Below are 17,674 nucleotides of genomic sequence, written 5' to 3'. Positions count from 1 at the left end.
AAAGTGTAAACTGCATGTGCCTGGCATGCGAGCTGAGCTGGGGACTGAATGTCGATCACTGGTTGGTGACAGTAATGGTTTCACTGGTCACTCTGCTGTCACGCTGCTCTGGTAGCGCTCACACTGCCGGCCGCACGACTCACGTCTTTGTTCTTCTTCTTTTGTTTTGATCCACTCTGCACTAAGGTATTTACAACTTAAACGTTATTAAGGGTTGTGTTGTGATTATTTGTTTGAAATCATGTGGACGATGCCGTCAGGAAGGAATTTCTTCACAGGGATGTATGATTTGTTTCACTCCTGTTGGTACTTCAGAGTTAAACAAGATCTTTTCATTGATTATTTAGACCTTAATGGTTTTTGCTTTCTGCTTTTGGTCTGTTGCAAAGTGCCTTCCAAATACTGATTGTGCACAGCAGTGGATTAAAAAAGATCCTCTTTTCTAAAGGTTTAAAATTGTACAGAGTGACTTGCATTGACACTTTTGTATAAAGCACTCACAAAAATGAAATGTACAATATGTTACCTTGGTATTTTATCATCGTACGCAACAAGATTGCTCTTTAAACATGTGAGCTACATGTGTCTTTGGACATATTTCAATTTAAGCATACTTTTCTATAGATATTTGTTTTTGTACTCTGTCATTGAGTCTCATCTCTCTTGTTGGTACAGAGATGTGGGCGTCAAATAAATTGCAATTGAAAAAGCTTCTTATATTTGGGTTGTATTTTTTCTGATGGATATTGTAACATCTTATTTATACATTCGACGGTGGTTTATACTTTCAAACTAACATTCACACAAATTTTAAGTTTCCGACATACATAAGATATTGTTGTAAGCAGAACAAGCACCGGACTGTTGATCCATGTCTGTGGGTATCTGACCTTCTATGATTCACAGTGCAGCATTTAAGACCCTTTGAGTGAAATTGTGGAACATTCAGATACAGAGGGGTTTCATTAGCTATGATATAAAATTTGGTTTATTATTTTGCAGTTAATGCTTCTAACGCCCGTTTAGTTAATATTGTGAGTTTTACAAAAAAGTGGTTGCGATGTACCTGCACATACATTTGTCAGGTGATTCATTATTGTGGTTGAAATGGGCTGGTTGTACTATTTCCTAAATATAAAAAAATGAATTGATCCTAATAATTTAATAAAAAGTGTTCCACAGCTTAAATTTGATATTCATTGTGAGGAACAGAACAGAATGGGAGGTCACATGAGTTCAGAAACCAGTTCAACTTTATTCAGCTGGTGTGTCTTTTGTAAACAAACAATTTAAAACAATCATCTGGCAGTATTCTGTGCACGGATCACATCATCTAATACTGCTTTTACAACACTCAGTAAATACTTCAGTGAATTAACTAATTACCTTAAAACTGACCTTTTTCTGTATTTGGTGTAGTTTTTAATTATGTAAGTGAGTTGAGTGTCTATGGGATTAAATAAAATAACCATGCTTGCATATGACATCCAGTTATCAAGAAAACTAAGCAAGAAAACTTCAGTGGAAGGAGGGGCTGCCTTTTCCCAAAGTTTGTCTGAGGGGATGTCCTCAGTTTCAGACTTTGAAAACCTCTGGATTAATACATTTCTGGAATTAGATGTTTACGCTAAAAGTAATAAATATATATGTTTTTACAGACTTATAAACTTATTAATGAAAAGGTTGCCCTCTTAAAAACATGTGGTTTAATGTTTGATTTAAAAATCTGAAAAAATGGTGGAAGAAAATATATTAATTAATAATAATAATAATTAAAATAATAATAACTTGTTTGTATAGGACTTATCTAAACAATGTTACAAAGTAAATCATGTTTATTTATATTTATATGTATATAATATTTATAATTTAGTTGCAAGTGTAATGTCCGTCCTTTCAATGTCGTTTCCACCGTTCTTGTAATTTATTTTGTTGAACTCTTCCATAATCTCAAGCATTGTTTTCCCTTTGGTCTCTGGGACAAAATAAATCATAAATCCTGCACTGAAAATGGAGTAAGCCACAAAGATCAGGAAGCAGTACTGTCCGAGTCCATCCTGCATGAAAACAGGCTGTTAAATTCACAGTATATTTAGATATTAGGAGGTAGATGTAGCCTACGTTCATGACTGGAAATAATGACTGGAGGCAGATATATCTCACCACTACGTAGCCAAATAACATCCCCACGAGGAACATGGAGAGCCAGTTGATCGTCCCACTGATCACGTAGGCAGAAGGACGCCAGGCTTGTAGGAAAAGGTCAGCGGGAAGAGCCATGGACACACCGGCTAAAAGGAGATTATCATTTATTTTAAAAAATGTGTTAAAAATTAAATAATAAAAATGTATAATAAATCACTTGTGAGGACGAGCACAGGCAACAGACAACTCACAGGGTCCAAGGCCATAAATGCAGATGACACAGAAGATCAGGCCGATGTTCACATATGGGATCCATGAATTCAGATCCTTTGTGAAAAAAGACGAGGATTTATCATTTTTTCCTCCTCAGGACAGAGGGGAGGAGGAGGAGGGGGCGCGTGTGATGATGGAGCTCAGTTACCTTGATGGACAACATGACAGTGAGTAGAGACATGGTGATGCCCATCAGTAAATAGCCATAGCCCATTAGCTTCTTCCTGCCAGCGCGATCTATCAGGAAAGACTGAGACACAACAGGGATGTTATAAAATTACACAACAGGCCTGAATTTACCCAACAGTGGTTCCCAGGAGATTATGTTTACACCCTGTTCATTTGTTTGCTTGTTCTTGTTCAATGGTGGAGGTGCGCTCTCTATTGAGTACTTCTCTCATTTTCTGAGTTGTTTTTGAGTTGTGTTGTTTTCAGTGTGATTTTTATGATACATGACAGAAGTACTTACACACAGGGTTATGGCGATTAACTCTGTTGCTCCGATACCAATGGCCAAGTAATGCATCTGGTCCTCTGGCACTCCCGACTGACGGAAGATGTCAAAGGCGTAGAAGTAGAGCTGAGAAGAGGAGAAACCATCTAACTAGATGAGACGCATGAGGTGAGATTAGAACATGTGTCTCACGGCGGCTGACGGGAACATACAGCGTTGATGCCGCAGAACTGAATACCAGCACAGGGGATGGCCAGAGTCAGCAGCTGCCACCTGACACAGCGAGAGGTCAACACGTCCTTCACCGTCTTCGCCTTCTCTCCCAGTGAGCTCAGTCTCTCTTTCTCCATGTCATCCAACTCCAGCTTCAAGTCCTCCTCCTGCCACAGCCACTGCAGGGCTGTTAGATGAAATATTTCCCAGTGAACATATTCAAAACCCTGGAGTTCATCTGTGACGCAATCTGATCTTTCTCTCTCTCCAACAACTGCTCATTGAAGTTGTTGCAGCATTACAATCGAGCAGGTTTACAAATCCAACCCTTATTGTAAAGTGTGAAATGCTGATTCTAAATGGGTCCACTCACCTTTTTTGCAGCCTTCAGTGTCTCCTTTGTCGATGTAAAGGTATCGAGGCGCCTCGGGGAAGAACAGCAGCATCACAAACTGCAGGATGGCAGGAATACCACTCACAGCCAAGAGATACGGCCACATGTCCTCTGTTCCCATCATCTCCCTGAGTCAAACAAGGATGGGTTAGAAACTTAAATCCAAAGAGGCAGGAAGAGGGGGGTTTTATGGTAGAATTTGTATTATTATATGTTTTATTATTGTAAGAATTCACTACTGACTTGATGCCAATAATTTGACCCGTAACTTTGCCAAAACCGATGAAGATTGAGCCGGTGAGAGTCAGGAAACCTCTGAATTTCTTTGGCGAACTCTCCCCGAGATACATGAGGTGAACGCTCAGGCCGAGACCTGTGGAGAGAAACAAAAACAACCTTTCAGAGCCCGACAAAATAAAGCAGAAGATGAGGAACATAACAAACACACAGGCATCATCAGAACATACCGACGTTATACCCGTACAGGAATCGGCCCAGCAAGATCATCTCAAAAGATTTGGACATGCGACTGAAGAGCATGAGCAGAGCAGCAACAATCGCCACAACATTGTTGAATAGGAGAGCTTTTTTCCTGAAAGACCAAAAGACAAATAAAGTATTTGATTGAATAGGATTCAACTAAACTGCTAAGTGCAATAAAGATTTTGAAACCTGAATAGTTTGTCTCCGGCTGTTGTTAGTATTGTCACAATTTTGGAAATGCATGTGTTTCCAGAATGTTTGAATCCAGTGGTTGTAAATCACTGCAGCACATAGTGTGTGAACTGCAGCACTGACACTAATATCAAAAACTGAGTAGATTAGTTCCTTCTGTCAGAGACTGAATAAATAAATTAAAATGTTGCCTTTGAAACAAGTTGCTTTTATCTTTTATTATTCGTCATATTTTCCATCTTTGCAGCTGAAAAAGTCCCTTGACGTGACCTTGGCGAGTTCAATCACATGTTTCAAAACACAGATTAGTTAAACACTGAGGCTGAACATTAGTGTTTTATTTTCTGGTTTATAAACCATTGAAGTGGTGACTTTGGCTCCAAATCCAAGTCTGTCACGTCAGAGAGTTTTGAAAAGCAAAGACGTCAGCAAGTAATTGTTAAGTGTTCCCTATTAATTAACAGCCCTGTCAAACATCACAAAAAAAAAACAGTCATGATGTTTTGTGTATGTGTGTGTATGTGTGTGCTTGTACTACAATTTTTTTGGGGACAGTGAAAAGTGAGGACATTTTGTCCGGTCCTCATTTTCAAAGGGCTGTTAAAAGGTTAAGACTTGGTTTTACTGTTAGGGTTAGGGTTAAGGGTTAAGGTTAGTCACTTACCTGTAATGGTTAAGGTTAGGGTAAGGGGCTACAAAATGCATTATGCCACTGACTGTCCTCACAGAGATAAAAGTACGAGAATAGGTGTTTCTGTCTGCCATTGGCTATGTTTCGGGGACTGATTTCCGGGTAAAGATCAGTGTCCCTCACCGGCCGTGAGTGACAGGAAGGCTTCCACTGTGAACGGCCCCGGCCCAGGCTCCGAGGCTCAGCACGGCCACGATAAAGGACCAGATGAGCTTGTTGGAAGAGTCGGTCACTGGAGTGTCGTACCTCCACAACCACGTGTAGTTCACGAAACTCTGCACGTGCTGTGAAAAGGTCAAAGTAATAACTTTCATGTCCCTGATCAAGGACAGAAAACTTCAGATAAATAATCTATGATAAAGAAAAGGTTGCTTTTAGCCATTTTTTTATTGTTTTATCATTCAGTATGTTGCGATGATGTCTCACCTCCTCAGGTGAGGCGATGACAGACACTTGAATCCCGTACTGAAACGATCCACCGATTCCCAACACCATCGACAGCGCGTACAGCCTCCAATACTGCAGCTGCGATGTAAAGTGGAAATCCCATATGACTTTTAGTGAAACAGTTTATTGAACTTTACATTGTAGGAGAGGGCAGACAGTATGGAATGATTCATCTAATGCTTTACTGACACAGGGCCCAGACAGATGTGTAATGATTATAAATGACGCTCATGATGCTCTGTCCAACGTCACTGTGCACTCGACCATTCTGCTTTGTGACATATGTCTATTTAACCTTTACACCTTCACCTTATTGTTATGAATGTTTAAAACTCTTGTAACCTAAAATGTAATGTTTCTTTTATTTTGTTCCAGAAAAGGGAAAGTATTTTAGAAAGAAGAATACATCAACTTTTCTGCTTGTTTCTCTTGTGGTCAGTTACAGTGCTTTTCAGTGCATGTGCAGACCCTATATGTTCCGGGTAATTACAAGTTAATCTGTAATGCAGTGTCTCATGTCAGGCTACAGAAAGTAACAGTACTGTACTTAAAGGTCCAGTGTGTAAGATTTAGGTGAAAGGGATCTATTGACAGAAATTTAATAAAAAATTATCCTAGTGATGTTTTCCTGGGTGTGCTTCATCTAAAGAATACAAATTGTTTATTTTATTTACACCAGAATGGGAATTTAATATAGAAATACTTTATATTTACATGACTATTAACTTTGACAACTCTGTGTTAACTCAACCCCCAATCAGACTGCTAGGAACAGGGGTGTGATACTCGACAGACAACTCGCCCTCACTGCCAACATTACTGCAACAACACGTTCTTGTAGATTCATGCTGTGTCCAGTCAGAAGGCAGTGCAGGTTCTGGTCTGCAATGAGCTCCCCATCGATATCCGCACATCAGAAAGTTACACATCGTCCGCTGCAAACTAAAAACATACCTCTTCCTACTATACCTTTAATTAAAATTAAATTAAATTAAAAAAACACTAAAAAAATTTTAAACTAACAATTTGGTAGCACTTATATGGCACTTACTTATAGAACTTTGTAGTTAAGATTTATTTTTGAAGAAATTGTACTTTCTTGATCCTTGTAGTTCTGGGTTTGTACCCTCAGGGTTGAATTAACTTATTGTAAGCCGCTTTGGATAAAAGCGTCAGCTAAATGAAATGTAATGTGATGTAATGTAATTCTACACACTGCAACTTTAAGCACAGTTTCAAAGTACTTGTACAGTATTTATTGTACTGATAATTATGAACTTTTGCTAAAATAGAACTAGAACTTGTAACAGAGTGTTTTTAGGTTGTGATTTTACTTTTACTCAAGCAAAGGATCTCAGTTCTGATACTCAAGCCATGCAGATAGTCTTTTGTCAAAGTCTTTAACATTTAATCTCTAAACTTTCTGTTGTCAGCTCATTACATAGAAGTGAACATAACTTCATTTTTGAAGAAAGTTTCTGTAATCAGAGGCAGTTTCAGTGAAAATCGTCCAAACAAATTTCCATGACCCACATTTTTCTAGTGTGGCAGTCATAGGTATTTATCCCAGTAACATGTGACTCATGATGCATTTTATATATCAAACCAGATGATTGAAAAATGTATCATCTGGTCTGATTTAATGTGACAAATATTTTTTAAATGCTCAAGATTCATTTTTCACTCACTACTGACACCACTACTTATCGTTAACATTACATGGCTGAAACTTGATAAATAAAGAAAACGGAGAAAACCTTCTGTATTAACTTTATAAATATTCTGCAAACACATTATTTGTTTTCAATATTTTCTCATTGTTGGTTTCGTTTGTCTCCAAACCTTGACAAACTGATGAATCTCGTTTTTCTTTTACTTGCACTGTCTGAGAACCACAATAAAAATTCCCCCTTACAACTTATAGGATAATTAAGTACTTTAAACTCTGTATTCAAGTATTGAAAAAACACGCAGCCTAACAATACCCACTCACCTTCTTTGACGCACCCTCCATCTTTTGCATTGACTCTCTCGATGCTGGATGTACGAGGAGCAGAGGAGCAGAGGAGCAGAGGAGCAGGATTTATAAAGGCGCCTACATGAAGTAACACATTCATAGAACTGAGTTGTCCATTCATGTTGTTACAGAGTAAGATTGTCATGTTTTGACGTATGTGATAGGGATGAGCACACCCTGCACTAGATCAAACCTGGTCTGTCCAGTTTATTCCTGTGGTCCCTCTGGTTATTCATTATTTCAATCTGAAGAGAGGCGTGGCTCAAACCGATAAACCAGTGAAACACGGCTAAAATATGAGCTTGTGTAAATATGTCTTCATAAAGCTATGCACATGCACGCATTTAAGATGATGATGAGCAGTTCACTCATCAATGCAAATAATACTCAGTCTATAAAGCAGCTGTTTCATTTCTGCTGAGGGTCTGCAGCAGTTTTCTTAAGAGTGGTATGATATAATATGACACACTTGATGTAGACAGGTGATGGGTTATTAATTATCAGGGTAATTTCTACTTGTGCTATGAGACTTGGAAGTTTTAACGCCATGTGACAAACTGGATACGTGAATCTAGAAGATCCTGTGGTGGATATTTGGGGGTTCTGTGTCTGGAACATATCATCTGTGAAAGGTGTGACTTATAGGCTGCATCCTGAATGTGTTCTGCAAGACATGAATAGACGATGGTCGCACATGCTGGACAGTGGGTGCGTCATAAAGTTTATGTTGAGCTGTACCCTAGATTGGAATATCTGCTGTAAGCATAAACTAAGAAGTTATTAGGAAAATTCCATTACAATCCCTTTGGACATTTTATGTTTAAACAAGACCTTCAACCTGGACAAACAGGTCACTCCTTTACTCTTTAAAATAAGTAAAATATATATTTGTATACACAGACAAACATCATGGATGGATGGATGATGGATGGATTAATGACTATAATTACAAAGCAAGATTCACACATTTCTAAGTCTGTCTCTTTCAGACGTAATCATGGGTTTCCTCTAACACCCTTCTGTGAAGGAAAACATCTATGAATGGAATATAAGTGATAGTTTCAGGATTCTCTCGTAGTTTTCTCCAGGTAACATGCTCACTAGTTAAAAAATAATTTTGCGAGGTCACAGTGATCTTGACTTTTACCCCAATTTTCCTACCAGGTCATCCTTGAGTCCAAATGACCAAATTTGAAGAACTTCCATTATAATGTTCAGATATTGTGAATGGGGCAGATGAACGGAAAACCCAGAGACTATAATGTCAGTTCATGAATTAAGATACATGAAGGAACTATCTGGATTGAATAATTATAGCTTCATAATTAGTGCAGAGAACTGGGCTCAATGAGCCGTTTAAATGAAATTATAAAATACAGTTCACAGTTTATCACTTTGTGCCAGCTGTTAATTGGACCAGTTTTGTTTTCCTTTATACAATATGACAATATCTATCTGCTGTATTAGGTCTGAAAGGGACATTTTGATGATCTGTGCAAATTAAATATGAGAATCTATAAACACATAAGATACTTTATTTATTCAAATTCATTTATGAGAACACAAAACAATGACTTTCATATTCAACATATACAATTAAACATTTTCCATTCACAGACACACAGTGAGTTACTCATTTCAGTTTGTACTAAAAGTATTGATGCGCAGCATCATAGTATCATTTTCATAATTGAGGTGGGCACAATGCTACATATACACTTTGTATTCAAGGTCTTACTTCACCTATGAATAAAGTTATATTATAATAAAGTTAACTAATATATTTATATGAAATTGATTTAATTGATTGACGTTTATTTCCTGAAATAAACTGAAATGTGAAGTTTTTATTTTAAAAGCATGTTTTCAGTGTATTGAATCATTTATCAAATGATTTTCAGAGTTTGCTGAATAGTATCAAAACATAAGAATATTTCCTACAAATGAGCATAGAAAACACACTCCAGATAAAGGAGTTATAGCAGAGGGTCACTTTCAGTGATATGAAAGTTTGACTATAAGTATCGTCGTCCCGTCCAGGTCAAAGTGAGAAACACAGCGAGTGTGACCGTTAGTTACAGGAGAGAAAAAAGTCTCTCTACAAGGACGTGGAATGACACACTTCACCCAGCTGATACTGGGCTTCAGTGTGTGAGGGACTGTTTGGCTCCAGGCCTTTAAAGTTGAGTTTGTTGAATTCGCTGGTGATGGCTGACAGAGTCTTGCCCTTGGTCTCGGGCAGAAACAGGCCGACGAAGATTGCAGATAAGAGGCAGACGGCTGCGAACGGCACGAAACAGTACTGGCTCAGCTCGCTCTGTGAGGGAGAGGCAGAGGAAAAGCTGTCAGACTCATGTCAGACAGGATTTTAACAAAAACATGTTGAATTGTGTGTCCGTCTATGTAAATGTGTGTTTCCTGTACTTGTGTATGTGCACATAGTCACAATTAAAAGGGATTTATATAATTAGGAATGAGCTAAAACATTAACTTACATAAAAAAAATAATAAAATAAAGTGATGAGCATCTTGTCAGACACTCATGATTAATTTCCTCAGCTTGAGACTCTGAACTCTAGGAGGCGCCATAGGGTCTATTCAGCAGCCAAGTTTATGTTGCATTGACCTGCCTGTGAGACCAAAGTCTCATCCTGAGTAACTGTAAATACAATCACCCATGCCAGCTGGTTTAAAGATGTCGAGCTTAATTAAAAAAATTAGGAAATAAATTTGTAATTCTTTGCTTAGTTTAGATAAACACCTTTTATATCCAACATTTTGATGCTGACTCAGGAAACAAAGTAGAGGGTCTAAAATATAGTGCCTAGAGCAGGAATTTAAGATTGTGTTCAATATTTCAGTTCATAATATTGGCTTTACTTCAGAATCTGATGGGAAACTGAAAATGAGGTATTTTTGAGATTTTTCACATTCATTAGAGATAATAGTTCTATATAGTTATAGTAGATCGAGACACGCAGCAATGGTCACCAGCCGAAACAGGGTATCCTGCTGAAGTCCCCATAAATCACTGTGGTTAAAACAATGTGTCTTTGACTGTGTGAGTGGACAGATGCTGACAGGTGGATGGTGTGTGAGTGGACTGACTGACCACTAGAAAAGGGAAGACCATTCCAGTGATGAAGAGGTTGAGCCACATCATGGAGCCAGCGATCATGTAGGCCGCGGGACGAGCGGCCTGATTGAAGATCTCTGTGGGCAGAACGCCGGTCACTCCAGCTGAGAAGAAAATATATTAAACATACAGATCAGCATTCGCTCAATCAACATATCCTTATTCAACAAGTTGTGTTTCACAAAATGAAAGAAAAGCCTAAATTATAAATCAATTTTACACATTTGATTGTAGTGCACCAGAATTTAAAAGATCACAGAGCACAGTCCCTCCACTTAACTATTGAAATGTCTTCGACTGCATCTTGAGATATGTTGTAAATCTGGGTCTGTGAATCAAAACAAGTGACACTGACCAGGTCCCATGCCGAAGCTGAGGATGTAGGTGAAGATGCAGCCCATGCTCACGTACTGCATCCAGGATGCAAGGTGCTGTTTTAATGAAAGGGGGGGGGTATTCACAAAGAAGAAGGAAATACAGATGATCGGACATTCTTACATTTTTACATATCACAGCTTGTTTCTCAAACCCCAAACCCCAAACATTATTGTGGAAATGCTTTAATTAACAAAAAAATCTGCTAGGGTGGACTCAAACTGTGAGTTCTCAGTCCATGAAGTGTTTTCCCCTTCCCCCAATTGTAGAATAATGCTAGGCCAATGATGCCCCCTAGTGGGCTGACTGCCTCACTGAAATGACCACAGACACCACTGGACTGAACTATTCTCATACTGGATGTAGTATTGGTTCAATCGCATATATTATCAAGAGAAATTGAATGATTTTCACTGTTACCTTGAACATTGATCATACGCTTATATGATTGTTAATTTTCATAAGCAGGAAGTGGATAATGATACCTCAAATGACAGAGCGATCGTGAAGACCACCGCCCACACGGTCATGAGGATGAACCCCCCCATCAGCATGAACCTCCGACCTTTAAGCTCCACCAGCAGGTTCTGAGAAATATTAAAACATGTGTGTGTGAGGAATTAGACTCAGGATTTATATTCAGAGATATAAGAGAAAAAATTAGACACTGAACCAGGAGGGAACAAATAACAAAGAAAAACCTATATTATGTCTGTATAAGGGCTGATTCCCCTTAGTATCTTTGTCTTTATGCTAAGCTAAGCTAACCTTCTCCCGTCTGTAGCTTTATAGTTACAGTTCAGTTCGAAAGGCAGAGAATACTTCTCAGAGATTTCAAACTATTTCTGTGACATAACATTTTCTTCAGTGAACTATTATCAAGATATTCAAGGCCTCATTTTGATTCTACTGGTTTATTTAATAAGCCAGTGTTATTAAAGTGTTATTACAACCCCTGTCCATTAGTTTGTGTGTTTGTTTGTTTATCAGCAGGATAACGTAAACACCACTGGACAGATTACTATGAAACTTGGTGGAAGGATGCAGCATGGGTCAGGGAAGAACCCATTACATTATTGTGTAGATGTTTTTCTCCACTTTCTTAACAATGTGAGATAGGCCTGTATCTGTGGAGTACTTATATCTTAGAACAAATGACATGTGGCGTGGATCCAGATTTTGGGAATTAAAACAAATATTTTTAGGGAGAGGATCTTTTTCGATTACTGCTCGGTAACATAAAATCGTTTCATCTGAGACAATCGATATTTTACTTGTGTTTAATGTTTAATTGAAGCACTTTGCAGAAAGTTTCTATGCACATATATAAATCTGATCTCATGGGCCATATGAATATAAAGTCTGCAATCTGTGAGTGCCCAAACATCATGAGCCTGTATGTTCTCATGTAATTATAAGTGACTGCAGAATGTTGTGCTGCTGTAATACAGTAACTACAGCATTTAATCTGCATTGAATCTTCACAAACAGCAGTGTGTTACGAGGCATATGCTGTAATGACAGATACTTACACACATTATACAGGCGCTGAACTCACATGTACCAGTGCCAATGGTAATGTACTGGACTTGGTCTTCGGCTATTCCAGCTTCTTTGAACACATACGATGCGTAGAAGTAAATCTGGAGGAAAAAGGAACATATGACGAGGTGAGAGTGGCGCAGAGGGAACTTCACAGGTATTTGAACTGTTCTTAAGCCGATTGAAGCATTTTGCACATGGGGTAATTGTGTTAATACCCAGTCCCCTCTCTAAACCTGCCAAGTATGTGATTAGAAGCCTTAAAACTCAAGGACATTTAGTCAAAGCTTTCTGATGAGAGGGCAACTTGGTGTCGCTCTGAATTTTTTATTTTTTATTATTTTAATGCTCAGAGGGGAAAAAAAGGTGAAATAAGGATAAATAGAAACCTGCAGTCATTAAGTTCACACTGCAAATTCAAATCAACACATCATTCACTGCAAGGCCTGATGCTCCATCAGCAGTTTGCATTATTTAAGTGACTTGCAGGAACACAAAGAAACCCAGGACACAACGCACACTGCTGATGGATCAGCTCAAATGTCCAATCAGGGGGAAACTGCGGCCGGAGGAACATCTGATACTTTTACTGTAGATGTGTATCAGTGACACGGGTCCTCTTAGGTTACATAACATCATTTTCTACAGAGAGACACAACACACACTGTTGAAATCCCTCTGATCCTGACATTAATACGCACATCTACATGGGTAAATTAAGATCCCACACATTTATGCTGTGTTTTATGATTTTACACTTTTGATATTTAAATGTATTTATGTATCATTAGTATTTATCTTGCTCTATTTTATTTTACTAATATGCTAGTGTTGATTATGTGTATTTTATTTAACTTTTCTTCTCTTGTTGTCTTTTTCATTTTAGATTGTGTTGGTTTGCAATAGCCTAATTTTAATCCTATGTTTTGTAATTCACCTGTAAAACCCTTTTAAATGCAGCTGACTTGTTTGAAAGTTGTTTTATGAATACATTTCTGTTGCTTGATTGACAGATTCTTACCGAGTCGTTGCCACAGAGCTGCATGGCGCTGCTGATGACCATGACGGAGATGAGCTGCCAGCGAACAGAGGGATCGGTGAACAGCTCCCAGGGTCGTTTGGGCCTCATGCCTTTGGTTTCAGCCTGTTCCTCCAGAATCTCATTGAGCTCGCTGCTCTGGACTTCACAGCCTCGGAGACGTCTCAGAGCTGAGCCACACACACACACAAAAAAAAAAAAAACTTCACTACTTGAGACTGTTCTGGTGTGAGCTGGCTGTAACATAATATTCTACACATGTTTCTTGTATAGGAAATAATATGTAATTTGTACCGTAACACAATTTTACGTATAAGTATCAATACAAGGAAGTGAAAATTCCAATCAAGAGTAAGATTTTAAATCTTGTGGAAGTCAAAGTGAACAGAAACATTCTCAGCAAAAAGTTTCAGTGTTTCAAAATAAAAATATAACATATTATTGAGAAAAAAGTTAATACATATGTGGTATAGTAGTAGTAGTAGTAGTAGTAGTAGTAATATAAGTAGTAGTAGTAGTGGCCTTATTATTAAGGATTTTACAAACAAAGTTTAGGGGAACATCACTTTTCAATGGAACTAGTAGAAACTGATAGAATCATTACTTTAACAGTTTGTAAAGGGTTACTTGTCATGCATCTTTAGATGTCAAAAAGTAAAAAGAAGAACAACTGTATTGCCTTAGAAATTAGTTGTAAATGTATTCAGTTAACACCTCACAACCCACCGTTGATGCAGGCCTCCTTGTCGCCCCTGTCGATCAGCAGGTATCTGGGGCTTTCAGGGAACCATGGCAGGGTCAGGAGCTGAATGAGGCCAGGAACGGCATTACTGGCAAGAAGGTAGTGCCAACACGGCTCACTGCCCAAAACCTCTCTATAAATACATCAGCCAGTGTTAGAGTTTTACTGTTGAATCCTGAAAAAAACTGTTGCACACATGTTTAATTTCATACTGCCTTTACCTGAGTCCCACCACCTGACCCAACATCACACCGAATGCTGCAAATACAGCTGAAGACATTGACGCGGCTCCACGCAAGTGCTTTGGTGCGCTCTCTCCAAAATACATGGGCTGCACGTTCATGCTGATTCCTACAAAACAAACACAATATAGAATCTCTGAATATGTTATTGAAAGGAGTGTTCAATTGTTACAGCACCAAAAGTCAAAAATCAAACAGAATATCTAACGACATGATGAACATACCAGAGTTAATTCCAATCAGGACCCGTGAGATGATGATCATCTCAAAAGAGCCGGCCGCTCTGCTGGTCACAGCCACGAGAGCGCCAGTCATGAGGAAGACGTTGTTCATCAGAAGACACTTCTTCCTTATGATTTTAAAAAAAGAATATGAAATTAACAGATTTGTAGATAACTTGAGGAATCAATGAGATTTTTAAGATATAGGATGTAAGTTCAGAGTCGTGCAGCTCTTGTGAGGCCATGTTAAAGGAATACTATATATGAATATTTATTAGATATAAATGGTAAATGGATTTGTATTTATATAGCGCTTTTCTAGTCTGATGAAGACCACTCAAAGCACTTTACAGTACAGTTTCACATTCACCCATTCACACACACATTCATACAGTGCATCTACTTGCAGCACTTTGTTATTCTATGGGGGGCTGTTCAGGGTTCAGCATCTTGCCCAAGGACACTTCGGCATGCAGGTGGTTCAGACTGGGGATCGAACCACGCACCTTCAACTTGGAGGACGACCACTCTACCCCTCAGCCACAGCCGCCTACTATATAAAGTAGTGAATGTTACCAACCGACAAGTACAATCTGTTTCTGTTATTTCTGTTTACTTTATTTTGATGTTACCAATGCAAACCACACAGTTGCATTTGGTGTCATGTTCCTTCATAATGATAACAATGGGCTCTATTATCACACACACACACACACACATTCTCCAGTTCTTTAGAAAATTATAAACATAGAGGAAAGTAAATGAATAACTTCCTCGTGTGCATCAGCAGACCATTCCCTTTTCTCATTGTTCAAATAAAAACCTTATTCCCTCTGCACATGTGCCTTCATATGTTTACATACAGCCGCGTGACGCAGCGTCTGGTATTACCTTCCGAAGCGTATGGTCATAGGTCCGGCTATAAGAGCGCCGGCGAGGCCTCCCAGTGAGAAGATGGAGACAATGATTGTCCAGACCAGCGTCACCTGGTAGTCCTCCAGCTGCACGTCCCAGCGCTGCAGCGCCGTCTCATTGATAAAGGTTTGAATATACTAGAGAAGAGACGTGAAAAGTTTACCATTACACTCAGACTGAGTTAACCAATGACACGCACACACACAGACACACACACACACACACACACACACACACACACACACACACACACACACACGCACACGCACGCACACAGACACACACACAACATACACATACACACGCAAACAGAGCAGAGTTAAAGCTGACACTTATTACCCCTGAGACCTCTGACTCTGTGCTTCAGTCTGTTTTCATTTCAATGATGGACCACATTGTGATTTCTGCCCTTTAAATGATTTTAATTTATTGATGTATTTCTTTTGACAGACAGTAGCAAGATTCTAAACCGTTCAGGGCCAACCGGCAGCTTCAACCAGTCATTTCCCATATTCCCATCAGAATAAGATGTTTGTGACTATTGTCTGGAGCTGGTGGAGTTTTGTGCTCTTGATTTATCAGCGTTCTTATCATTAAACACTGACGCAAGCTCCTGCTTCCAGCGACACTAAAACTGGATGTGTCACGATGCCAATCCTCAATCATTGACCCAAGAAGCTTAATTCTTCTTTGTTCTAAATGTCACTCTGATCCAAATGTGAAATAAGACTGAAGCTGGTCCACACAGCTTGCACAGTAAGTCCGTAATCATTGGTGTTCATGTTTTAATGTGCCAACCCTAATGCACGCTCAGTTTATTAGGTACAATAAAAATCAACAGCACCACAAACTGCTTCCTCCTCATTTATCATAGAGTTAAATCCACAACAAACTGAATATTAGAATCTTCATAAAGGGAGGATTTATTCCTGGACTGCTGTATCTGACTGTAATGATTTTTACTAAATATACCTGTCACTGTCACCTGAGTTTACAAACCAGAGATCCTAACACTTGACTATCACCTCTGAGCCTCATCATCTCTCTCAATAAATACAGTCAATAACAAATGTGCTGCCACACACACAAACATCATATATAAGATAATATAACATAGACTTTATTGTCCCAGTGGGAAATTTGGACGTTGTGTTTTCTGTATCAAAAAGCACAATCATATCCATTCATCTGTCACACGTTCATCTAAACAGATACAATTGATCAAAGACATCTGACACATATTTCAGCAGAAGGGAATCTGTTATGTAGAGTTTCAATATACAGAATATGGAGTTTGCCCCAGGATCAGAAACTCAGAAGACTCACGGTTGTAGGTGCGTTCATTATGGCCAGGTTGTAGCCGTACTGAAGAGTTCCTCCAGTGCCTGCAGCAACCACCATGAGCACCAGTGTCAGAGTACTGCCCTGGAGACACAAGCACACAGACAGCCACTTCACTTTCTATTACGATATATCAATTAACCTTTCTTCAGGTACTCATGACTCTGCTTAAGTGATGAAAAAAAAACATGTCAAATTTTTTAAAATTAGGGGATGTTTCTAAAGTTTTTAAAACTCAGAAAGGAGGTTAAATAGTTTCTTCTCCTTCTCTTTAGTCTGCAAACGTTGTTGTTGGTCACGTGTGTTGTGCAGGATTATAACAGTTATCTATGATCGTTTTGCTTTTAAACTGTCTCATGATTCCAATGCAAGGTCATGTATGAAATCAAATGACATCAAAAAATATATTTAAATGAAAGTTATTGCAACTACACTGCACCACATTCAGATGGTCTGACTCTCCTGCTACAAATCAACCGACATTATTCACATCACTTCACTGGAAAAGTCTGATTCTCACATTTACCTGCTGTGGGTGGGACATTGTTAATCGAAGGTTGGTGAACGAGGGGAAACTTGATGAATTCCGACAGCAGCAGACCCTCAGCTCGGCTCGGCTCGGCTCGGCCCACCTCCTCAATATCCTCAACAGCACAAGCTCGAGCACGCGCCTGCACTGTGCGTAAAGCACCGTTCGCTCTCCTGCGATTGCGCAATCGGCCCCGATTACGCACAAGTGCCGAACGCCGGACTGGTGTTGAAACCAAGAGTCTTCTGCAGCCACCACAATGATTCACCGAGGGGGGAGGAGG

The 17,674-nt window shown here is 39.0% G+C and overlaps 2 protein-coding genes across 2 annotated transcripts; both read right to left on the bottom strand.

The window, feature by feature from the left end:
- Positions 1 to 1,862: 1,862 nt before the first annotated feature.
- LOC132999472 (solute carrier family 2, facilitated glucose transporter member 11-like) lies at positions 1,863 to 7,375 on the bottom strand (the record flags this gene model as incomplete). Its single annotated transcript, XM_061069154.1, has 12 exons — positions 1,863 to 2,057; positions 2,164 to 2,291; positions 2,397 to 2,472; positions 2,567 to 2,668; positions 2,888 to 2,998; positions 3,085 to 3,272; positions 3,459 to 3,607; positions 3,723 to 3,852; positions 3,947 to 4,071; positions 4,969 to 5,129; positions 5,272 to 5,370; positions 7,286 to 7,375. Coding segments are annotated over 12 exons (1,554 nt in total), but the record flags the coding sequence as incomplete, so codon positions are not given.
- Positions 7,376 to 9,407: 2,032 nt separating this feature from the next.
- Positions 9,408 to 17,406, bottom strand: slc2a11a (solute carrier family 2 member 11a). The gene is made up of 12 exons (XM_061069153.1): positions 17,389 to 17,406; positions 16,848 to 16,946; positions 15,498 to 15,658; positions 14,610 to 14,734; positions 14,365 to 14,494; positions 14,128 to 14,276; positions 13,384 to 13,571; positions 12,353 to 12,463; positions 11,306 to 11,407; positions 10,801 to 10,876; positions 10,422 to 10,549; positions 9,408 to 9,626 (listed from the first exon to the last, which is right to left on the bottom strand). The coding sequence occupies exons 1-12, from the start codon at positions 17,404 to 17,406 to the stop codon at positions 9,408 to 9,410; spliced, it is 1,506 nt and encodes a 501-aa protein (XP_060925136.1).
- Positions 17,407 to 17,674: the final 268 nt, after the last annotated feature.

The sequence above is a fragment of the Limanda limanda genome, chromosome 4, assembly GCF_963576545.1.
Source record: "Limanda limanda chromosome 4, fLimLim1.1, whole genome shotgun sequence".
In the NCBI taxonomy this organism is placed as follows: Eukaryota; Metazoa; Chordata; class Actinopteri; order Pleuronectiformes; family Pleuronectidae; genus Limanda; species Limanda limanda.
Note: the sequence above shows the minus strand (reverse complement) of the source record. Positions and strands in the feature narration are given on the sequence as shown.